Below are 10,913 nucleotides of genomic sequence, written 5' to 3' on the forward strand. Positions count from 1 at the left end.
TTCTCTGGCCCTATGACAGTTATAGCCGGATTTGTTTTCCTGCCCCTACTATCCTAAATGATTCTACTTAATACTTTCTCACTGTCATTCTTGCTGATGCAACTCTGGTTTATTGTTATCGGGATTCTTTGCTCTTGCTGGTTCAGCTCAAAATCACTAACCTGATTGCTCCCTCTCCTCTCTTGCTTAACACCTTCCTGATTATTCTCTCTCTCCCTTCCCTCCCCTCTCTCAATAGTTGTGATTGTATGCCTTGGTTCCCTTTTCCATAACCTTCTGAATGATTCTTGCTTGTCCATCTGTTTTGCCTTTAATGTGTTCTGTTTACATTATATTTATTTTAATCATAGGCTATCTTCGCTGGTCTCCATGTTATTCTGGCCGATTACTGCGGATACTTCCAATGTGTGTTTATTTCTCTCTCTCTCTTGCTCAGTGGTGTTGGATTTTCACTCCCATTGCTTGTTTCTTTTTTAATTTTCTGCTTTGGGTTACTTCTCTCTGTTTTCCCCCTTGGAGCAGGGTTTCTCTCTTCCTGCTGCGTGTTATTTTCTCCCTGGTTCTGCTGAGATGTGTCAATCATTCGCTCTTTGCTATTGGCTGCGGAGTTTGCGTCAAAAAGTTACCAGAGAGGCGCTTTCTCAGCAAGTCTCAGAGAAAGGAGAGAGAGAGAGACCAGCACAACTCAGCAATCTCAACCATTTTCCACTCCCAAACATCATATACCTGCTTTAAACAGGTTCATTCCTCTTCTGAAAATCAAAATACGTTGTCTTATCTGGCTGGTGTTGGAGCAATTGTATGTGAAAAAAATTTCCGAATCGATAATCTCAAGACTTCTAACCTATGTCTTTTATATTTGTTTTTAGGGACAAAGGCCGTCAGGAACGTGGAAGCCTGATTTTTTGGTGTTTCACTTCGACCTGGGCACAGTAAAACAGGTATTTGTTTTTTTACAAATTAGTCTTCTTCTTGATCGAGAATGGGGGTCATTGTATACCGAATTAAGGATTTGATTTCGAGCACCTTTTATAGAAGATAAAACCTGCGAACATACCCACCCTGGGGTGAAAACCGTTTGATATTATTATTCGTGCATGAGAACAGTTTTCGTTTTTTGCGATTGCTGATAATGGTTCTGCTTGGCCGAGAAGTGGTTGTAGCTCGTCCGAAATCTTGGTGTTTTTTTTATATACACTTTGAGTTTGGGGTGTGGGTGGGGGGGGGGGGGGGGGGATCTCAGCTTGAAATATGCAAGTTGGGTAAAGATCTCGTTATGTGTTTTGCATTTCGTGCTGTCGGATGGTTTAATAGAGTCTCGAATAAATATATGTGATGCAATTGTCAATTTCCCCATTCTTGTGTGAATTGAGCCGAAACTCTGTTTTCTCTTGTGGGTGTTGGGCTTGTTGCTGAATCCCAGTAAATTCCCCCCTCCCCCCCACCAACCCCCCATCCCAATGAATGTTCAAACATAGGGATAATTGAGGAGGCGTGGATCTCTCTCGATTTTTTTCCCCTCTTGATATCGTTGATCTGCCCCTGCAATCACATCCTCATTTGGGAAGTGCTGGGCTGCAGATGTTTATTGTCAATGATTTATCAGTTCAAATAAACTGCAATGAAATCGATCGCTTACCAATTATTGACGAACAGCTTTTCTAGCAGAGGGTCGGATCAATAGTCTACCGAGAAGAGACTTCTCTGGACAAAACCTGGATTGTTCTCCGCTCAGATTCTCGACTTAATAGAAAACAGTCGGAATATGTTCACTGCCCAGCGGTACATTCAAAATCTGTTCACATTGAGGATAGTATAGAAAAAAGGGCCTTAAGATTAGAGTTTCTAACAAACTTTCCTGCCAAATAGTAATATAGTTCAGTAAATGTACAAAATACAACGGACTATTTCATGGTTCGCCTTAGCTACGAAGACACTTAAACACTGTAATAAAAGTTTAATCTTCACTTGTACATTTACAATAAAGTGTGTGCGATTAAAGATCCCGCAGGTTCCCTATATAAAGAAACTCGTTTTTAATTAGTACGGGATGTTTTCTTGAATTATAAAGAAGGCTTTCAAACAAAAAAAAAATCGAGGTTTAGCTGCTAAAGTTTAAAGATTTACTAAACAACCGGTCAGCGTGGCTATTAGTGTGGCTCTTCCTTTACGTACGAGTATAACATTTAAATGTTTGAACTTAAAACCAATATTTTTTGTAATTAACATTTAGTTTCCTTTTAATGTTTGACTCAGTTGAGATCATTGATGTTAGAACATTTTAAGTACTTTTTAGTGTTTATGTGGCTCACTGGTGAAGTTCAAACGATTGAATCAGTTATGTCTCTTTATTCTTAGAACAAATATACATAACGATTTAAATGTCATATTCCATACCTTCATCGCAAAGTCTGGTTAAAATGGTTATGTAAAGAGTTCTCAAGCGGGAAAGTCTGTCGCTCTGTATGTATCGGTCTCCACGTACATATAAAACTGCAGACATGCAGGACACCGTTCACCCCATTTGCGCGGGTGCTGTGATTTACGGAGTCACTCACAGCTCGTCAGCTTGTCCTGGATGTGAAAGTCAAACTCTATCAAACTGTATTCCCTGAACAAGTTTCTAAACTTGCGGACAAGTACATTTAACGCTCGTTTTAAATAAGAACTTTAAGAACAATTAACATCAAATATAATATATAAAAGTATTCATTATCTTGCATTGTGTATAAATTAGGCGGTGGCGAGGGAAAGAATTAGATGCAATGTAAAATAAGTAACTCACCAGCCGTCCTTTGAATATGCTACTTTTTAATTTTTGAAGTACAGCAGCAGCCTTCACAAGCTACAGATAACCCCAATGGGTCAAATACTGCATCAAATATTAAAGTGTGTGTTAGTTGTTTAGAGAAGTCCCACGAGTCTCAAAATTGTAGGGCCGAACCCTATAAGAGGTTAATGATGTTTTTTTTAATAAACACAGTTCGACTCTATAGCTTTGTTTCATTTCCATCAAGCAGAAAATTAATCAGAACAAATGCAGCACGGATGGGGAGAGAAAGCGTTCTTCACCATCCCAGTTTTTGCAGCGTCCTGTAATTAAGGAACGTGTGCCATCCGGATTATCTCGTTAATTTATCAAGAAAACATTTATTATAATTAATTCTCGGCCGCATGCTCGGCGGGGTAATTACGATCGACCGAATGCCAAGCAACTGGTAGATAGGGTTCTTTCAAAAAGTGACAGATTGTGCTGGGAAGCCGACAGACTCGGGCCGCGCTCTATATAACTGTCTGCACTTTCCTATCAGCCGCGAGGAGAAGCAATTTCCCTCTTCAGCCTTGCAGGTAGGGGCAGTGGGATCGGGCGGAGAAGGGAGGCTGCAACTTGCAATCGATTTTGTTCGGCTGACTGTTCGAGTAGACTTTGTGTAGGAAAGAACTTGTACATGAAATTGAAGAAGGTGGTTCTTCTGCCTGTTTTATTTTTGCTTAATAGTAACAATCGGAAAAAAGTTCCGTAAATGGTTAAATATTGGGTCAAGATATCGGGCTGAAATCGTGGATTGCGGCAAGGGTGATGTTGCTGAGACTGCAGCGCTGGGAAAGCGGTTTTTACACACTGGTTGCAGCACGATTCAACCTTTAGTGCGAGGTTGATCCAGTAAAAAAACATTTTTTTTAGCTCTTCTTGGCATATTTAACAAGTCAGTGTTTAAATGAATAGACTGCCTTGTTTTGATCAAAGTTTGTCATTGCAACCCCCACCTCCGCCATTTTGAAGGTGTGCTCACCCTTGTTAAACATCGTCATGTATAGTGAGATGTAAAACACAAATGAGGCACCGCTACTTTATTTTTAAGTCAAGTGAAATATTTTCAACATCGTTGGGATACGGGGGTTATCTAGTATTTCTTGGGCATGCAATCAGGTGACAATATGTGACTTCCGCGACTAAACAATGTTAGACCAGAGACAAAGTGCAAAGTTGTACAATCAACAAGGGAATCTGGCTCCTGTATGTGTAATCTGGGCACTAAGCTCTTCATTAAATAATGTTGGATTTTACGTTCAGGTGCAATACAATTAGGCGCAAATAGTTTTGCTTTCCTGGTGTTTTTCTGATTGAGAATTGATTACTTGTTTATTTTGGCTCATTCGTTCTGGACACACGTAGAGTCAACAGGCACAAAGGTATCTTTTCTGTACCCCAAAATCTAGATATTCGATGAAAATACGTGTTGCATCTCATAAAATGTTGTCTCCCAGCTCAAATTCTAACACGTGTATCATAGTTTAGAAACAGTCTCAATTTTCGTTTGTAAAACACGTAAAGTAAAACTGTAAACTGCCGCAGCGTCCGGCTGCAAATCGTGCACAGGAACCATTGTTTTAAACATCGTGCTTTTGTTTTTCTCTCTCTATAATGTCTTTTTTATCAATAGTTTGCCGAGTTTTTTTCTCCCGGGCAAGCAAGTCCATTGTCTCTGCAAATGGTCCCAATCAAGTTTTGTTTGAGCCAATTAGCGTGATAACAGACTGGTGCTAACGAATGGGATCTATGCAAATTGCAATGCTAACAATGCGATGTGTGCATTTGAAGCATTTGTTTTTAGTTGTGTGGAAGGCGTGATATAAGAATGGGTGTAACACGTTTTTGAGACATATTTATCTGGTCAGCATCCCTTGGTCCAAGAGGCAGCTGGGGGTCCCCGAATGCTTTAAAGAGACAGGCTGGGATCTATTGAGGGATCAGATAGTTTCCAGTGATCAGAGACACAACAGCTCCTCTGGACCCCTCCTCTCACTACGCTCTCTTACTCTGTGAATAGGTTTAAACCGAGGCCTTTCTGCAAAGTCATTCCAGGACCCAAGGAAACGGACACCATATTTTTTTATTTATCTATCGCAAATTTGCTATTCAGACCAACTTTAGCATGATGTCGTATCTCAAGCAACCTCCATATACAGTGAATGGGCTGAGCCTCACCACATCGGGCATGGATCTGCTTCACCCTTCAGTCGGCTACCCCTGTGAGTATTGCTTTTATCTTCTACTTTCAGTCGCTAAAAGCAGACTTCAGGATCTGACAAAGAGTTCATCGTGACATTTAGTGTCAAAAAACTGACGAATCTTTGGAAGGTATTTTAGTGCGTTTATTATTGAAGTGACAATTACCGGTAGAACCCTGGGCAGCAGAAACGATCCCGCGTTCCATCCTCTTAACCCGGGCGAAAAATGCTTGGTTGCGACATCAAACTTTGTCCGGGATAATGCTACCAGTGTGAAACTTTTCGCGTTCTAATAGCGATTGGCCGAATCCATCAGTGTTCCTGGCAGGGGCACACATTAAAGTGAGAATAGCTTTATTTATGGAAAGGAAATGAACTATAAGGTGTTATGCCTCGGACTATAAATTTGTATTTTTCCTCGTGTTTACCCTGAAGTTCCGATTTGTTGAAGGGCCGTCTTGTTTTATTGTTAAAGCTACTCCGCGCAAGCAGCGGCGAGAGAGAACCACGTTTACCCGAGCCCAGCTGGATATTCTGGAGGCGCTTTTCGCCAAGACTCGCTATCCGGATATCTTCATGAGGGAGGAGGTGGCTCTCAAAATCAACTTGCCCGAATCCAGAGTCCAGGTGAGCAGCTGGCTCAATTTCCCAGAAACATGACTGGAGCTCCCAATCATGTGAACGCGCGACTCCCGCTCGCTGGGGAGGGAGGGAGGTCAAAATGGGATGGAGTGGAGAATGTTTAAGAGGGTCGGTGCTGTGCCGGGAAACTCGTTCATAGCCCGCAGCGAGCCGGCTGTTGGGACCCTGGTCTGTGCTTTTCTGAAAGGGACTGATGTCGAAACTTACTGAGATTGTCGGATTTCAACCTGTAAAATTAAACGTGTTACTTCAGTGTAAACTTTTACAGGAACAGCGTGTATCTTTTTTTTCCTCCTGTGACTTCAGGTAAGAAAAGGGTTACTGAAAAAAGAGACCGGAGAAGATTCACGTAAAAAGTTCATTGTAGATTTTCCTTATAAAGAATGTTCTATATAATATTGAACAAAAACGGTTTACCAAACAGAATGGCCCAGCTATTCCAATGCCGGGCACTCAGTGTAAATACAAACACGCCTATTTATTATATGGAATCATATTTCATCATTTATGTAATGGGTTTGCCGCGCTGCGACCATTTCAAAGTGTGCAGACACATTTAAAACGTATTAATTTTGCCATGGTTTCAGGTTAGATTGTTTGTATTTTTTTGTTACGGTTTAATTAATTTACTTGTTTTTTAAGGTTTGGTTCAAAAATCGTCGAGCAAAATGCCGCCAGCAACAGCAGCAGCAGCAGAATGGAGGGCAGCATAAAGTTCGACCGACCAAGAAGAAGAGCTCCCCATCCCGGGAGCCAAGCTCGGAGAGCGGGACGAGCGGCCAATTCACGCCGCCCTCCAGCACTTCGGTGACGGCCATATCAAGCAGCAGCGCCCCGGTGTCGATTTGGAGCCCCGCGTCCATCTCTCCGATCACCCCCGATTGCCTCTCCACGTCCTCGTCGTGCATGCAGCGTTCCTACCCCATGACCTACACCCAGGCCTCGGGTTACACGCAGGGATACGCCGGATCCACGTCCTACTTCGGGGGAATGGACTGCGGCTCGTACCTGTCCCCGATGCACCACCAACTGCCTGGAGCCCCAGGGACGGCGCTCAGTCCCATGGGCACCAACGCGGTCACCGCCGGCCATCTCAACCAGTCTCCGGCCTCCCTCTCTGCCCAGGGCTACCCAACCGGCGGATTGGGCTTTAACTCCACCGATTGCTTGGATTATAAAGACCAGACCGCTTCCTGGAAACTCAACTTCAACGCTGACTGCTTGGATTACAAAGATCAAACGTCGTCGTGGAAGTTCCAAGTTTTGTGAAGTACGAGGACTCTCTTTGAGACTGGACAAATCATTCCAATGTTAAACCTTTGGAATGGAGAGCACAGAACTTGTCATCATTCCAGTTCTTGTAGCCAACCCTCTGGTTAACCCTTTGGAATGGACAGGACAATACTTGTGATCATTCCAATTTGAGCCATCTTTTAGGTTGGCATTTAAAAACAAAAAGGACCATCAGGGCTGTGTGAATTGTGCGATTGGTTGTCACAGATGCACTACTTTATTTAAAAAATGTTTATAAGGGGTCCATATGTAGTTCTGAGAGACAATCAGTGTGTGTCTTATATCAGTGGTACATCTGTGTTTTTATTTGTGTTAGACTCAAAACAAGTCTGATCTGCTGTACTGTATGCAAGTGTGTGAACCGCTTGTTTCTGTTGAACTCGAGCGGCGGGGGTGCGGGTGGTTCTGGTGTTGTAAAATGGAGCCAAATTCTGCTGGGATACTAAGTACCCGCCACTGTTTGAAACGAGCGCCTTCAAACATAAACTGAACTGTGAAAATTTGTGACTCTGGCTGCAAACTTCACATGGACACAAACTCTTTGTCATAATGAAGCCAATATCTTAAAATATGGTCGGTGGAATTGACTCCACTGGGGGTCAGGTGCTCAGAAGTTGGTCCTTTTGTTTGCAGGTGTCAATAGAGTAATATTATATATGCATAAACATCAACCATACTGGAGTCGACAGATGGGGATGGCTACATTAAAGTCATTCTAGCACAATTTTGATTTGTCTTCCACAGTTCAATCTGAAACAATATCCGATAAAATAGAAATCATGCAGCTTGATGGCACTTACAGTGAGTGTGTACAAAACTGCACGACTTCGAGTCTGCCATTAGGGTCCATTAGTTTACCAAATAATGTCAGTTCAGGTAATCCCACTCCCCCCGCCACCCCCACCCCACTCCCATCATAAGATATGAGGGTGAGAATGTGATTTATAGCTTGCAGCCAGTCTGTTATATTAGAGTGGCGAAAATTTGCACTGTACCAGGTCTATTTTCATTTCGTTTTCCATTTTAGAGGCACAGATATAAACTGTCTGTTTATAAGTTTTAAAAATGAGAGGAAAACAGATTCTTGTAGCAACTGATGCACAAACGATGCCTGAATTAGAGTATATATATAATATATATATACATACTCCAACCTGCAACTTCTGAAGCTAAACAAACGCTAGGCGCTTTACTTGTCTATTTTCCTTGAAAGTTCTGAAATTTTATCGATTTTTTATGTACAGGATACTTTTGTAATTAGTATTTCTTATTAGTGTAAAATGACGGGGCTTGATCTGGATACCAGTCTCTATTTCCTTTTTATTAGGTATTGTAAGTGTTTTCAATGTAAATGTAGGCAAGATAAAAATGATTCATAAATTGTGCTTTTTACACGTGAATTTTTTGTCCATTTCAGATATTTATTGTCCAACTAATTCATATAAATATTCGGTTATGTACAGTGTTTATTTTATGATAGATAAAAGGTCTTGTGAAATTTCGATCATTTCTGTATAATAAATATCACTTTTGCTGCTGAACTGGTTAATGGTAGCTGCCCACCTCATCTATCCTCGGAGTAGATCCAGACTGAATCCAGTCCCACCCATCATTTTGTTACTCTCTTAACTTAGTGGCTGATTAAAGCGGCTTTAGTGTGATTCCACTATATTTCCTAACAGGTATTACACAGATTTAAATGTATTCTTGAATGACATGATTGTGACAGCACATATCAAGTGTCTGAATGCGAACAGTGTAATGTGGCTTTGATAAAAACGCAGAATCTGGTGCAAACACAATTGTAAACATTGACGTAGTCCTATGAACGTCTCAAAATTACATCCACGAGGACAATACACCATATATGCAGTTGTTATTCTTTTAGAGCTTATTTTGTGCACAAGGTCAATCCCTAAATCTCACTTCCAAGTGCAAGAACACTTCGATTGGTGCAAACATTACCAATAGCGGGAAGAATGAGCGAGATCGTAAATATATTCAAAATAAACGACCAGAGCAATTCTTCCTGCCCACAGTAATGTCATTTTACCGTTTCAAATTATATTATTTGTGCTAGGACGCCGGTAACCAGTCGAATACTTGGCTCACTCTTCTTTCAACGCATCATACTCCAATCTCCTATCTCAAGGAATACACTTTCATTCTCTGATGATATGAAATTGCACACCAGTCGGTTTATTCAATTTGCTTTCCAACACATAAAACAACTGTTCGGGCAATAGAGCTCGGATATGAAGGATATGATTAGTAATGACCTTTTTTTATCATCACACATTCTACAGATAACATTCAAAGCAAATCGAACTGATTACAATAATAATTCATCAAAGAACACTTCTCTCGGTCTCCTTCATGGTCTCTAAACGAATTCAGATCTACAAAGAAATACGTGTAACTTCCTCCGCTGGCTAGTTAACTCAAAACGTTCCCTTTTTGATCTGTTTCATGACAACGTTGTCGTTTTTGATCGATCAAATGACTGGCTGATTAATTGTAATTCATAATTTACTATGATGAACATCAGAATCAAGGAATAGAAAATACTGCAGCTTTAAACACTATTCTTCATACATCCACAGTAAATAAATATCCTCTCTGTCACTTCAGAGCCTTTTCTGAATCAAGTGAATTGGTGGATCAGGAATTGCTTCACTGTTTAACACTGCAGGCGGAATACTTGAAACTGGCGTCTAGGTTAAGAAAAAGGGTGGATAATTAGTGGAAAGTTTCTTAAAAATAATTGTCAAAAGCTAAGCTTTCGATTAACATCGTTGACAGTATCTGTGGGACCATCAAAAGAAAACTATTTTAATTAAACCTTAGGCTTTAAATAGTAAAATCTGTTAAACCGACTTCAATAATGAGAATTGCAGAAAACTTCATCTCAGGCAAATACAAATCCCACTCGCTTATTCTGCAAATCAGTTTTTTGTCCTAAAAAAAAGTGTTTTTGTTTTGTTGATAGACAACAAAATAGTATAAAATGGTAGAATGTTGCAGCACAGAAACAGACCGTTCCGCCCATCCAGTCTGCGCTTTTTCTCTCCACCTGAGCCATCCCGTCTAACCCCGCTCTCCAACACTTCAATAATATCCCTCTTTCTCAAACAAATCTCTAATTCCCTTTTAAAACAGCATGGACTCCGTTTCAACAACCTGTGTGACAGAAAATTCGAAATTCTAACCACCCTTTGTGTAGAGATGTTTTCCAGCATACCCATATGTTTGTCTCGGTGCCTGTGTGCTTGTATAGGTGGCTATGTTTCTAGCAGTCCGTGCGCACGCGGTTTCTCTCGATATATTTGTTTAAAAAAAGCGTCTGTGATGTATGCTTGAGTGTTTATGTGTATATTTCAAATATTTTACAGAATCCTTTCAGCTGAGCATGACTTCCGGTTCCCTTTTGTGATTGACATCGACAGCTGACTGCTTTGATATATACAACACCAACTGCATTTATGTAGCACCTTTAACGTGGCAAAAACGTCCCAAGGCGCTTCATGTGAACGCTTGAATTTAGAAATCTTAAAGAACAAAAAGTATTTTTCTTTTAATCCGCCTGCTCTTCGAATCAAACACGGGATCGGTCCGGAATTGGCAATGTTGAGATAACTTGTACAAAATAAATAATGTAATAAATATAGATATATTATAGAAATCCAGGGAATGAGTATTTACCTGATTTAAAGTCCATTGTTGTTTCTAAGTGAGAGTACAGACAACGGGGCCTGACAACTTGCAAACTAATACATTCAGTAAAGAAGGATCGCGGAAATCAGTCTTCGTTCTACTGAATCTTATTAAAAATAGAGACAATATTAAGCAATATTTTAAAAAATAAGCTATTGAACATTTTAGGAAGGTTGAAAATAATTATTCTAACGTCCTTTTCGATAACGGCTTGGTAAACAGAACATGGACACGCTTTCTTTAGCTAGAAC

At 40.7% G+C, this 10,913-nt stretch overlaps 1 protein-coding gene across 2 annotated transcripts; it reads left to right on the plus strand.

The window, feature by feature from the left end:
* The first annotated feature begins 4,937 nt into the window (after positions 1–4,937).
* otx2b (orthodenticle homeobox 2b) lies at positions 4,938–6,924 on the plus strand. Of its 2 annotated transcripts, none has more exons than XM_070877476.1 (3): positions 4,938–5,034; positions 5,465–5,640; positions 6,298–6,924. In XM_070877476.1, the coding sequence occupies exons 1-3, from the start codon at positions 4,938–4,940 to the stop codon at positions 6,922–6,924; spliced, it is 900 nt and encodes a 299-aa protein (XP_070733577.1). The 2 variants fall into 2 exon arrangements, with proteins under 2 accessions (XP_070733577.1, XP_070733578.1); XM_070877477.1 differs by having other exon boundaries at positions 5,489–5,640.
* Positions 6,925–10,913: the final 3,989 nt, after the last annotated feature.

This window comes from Pristiophorus japonicus, chromosome 4 (genome assembly GCF_044704955.1).
Source record: "Pristiophorus japonicus isolate sPriJap1 chromosome 4, sPriJap1.hap1, whole genome shotgun sequence".
Classification (NCBI taxonomy): Eukaryota; Metazoa; Chordata; class Chondrichthyes; family Pristiophoridae; genus Pristiophorus; species Pristiophorus japonicus.

Bases quoted from the DNA above. Each gene is read 5' to 3' on its own strand.
- otx2b (XM_070877476.1), top strand. From the start codon at position 4,938: ATGATGTCGTATCTCAAGCAACCTCCATATACAGTGAATGGGCTGAGC. The intron at 5,035-5,464 runs GTGAGTATTGCT...GATTTGTTGAAG, and splicing joins CCCTTCAGTCGGCTACCCCT to GGCCGTCTTGTTTTATTGTT. The intron at 5,641-6,297 runs GTGAGCAGCTGG...TTGTTTTTTAAG, and splicing joins TGCCCGAATCCAGAGTCCAG to GTTTGGTTCAAAAATCGTCG.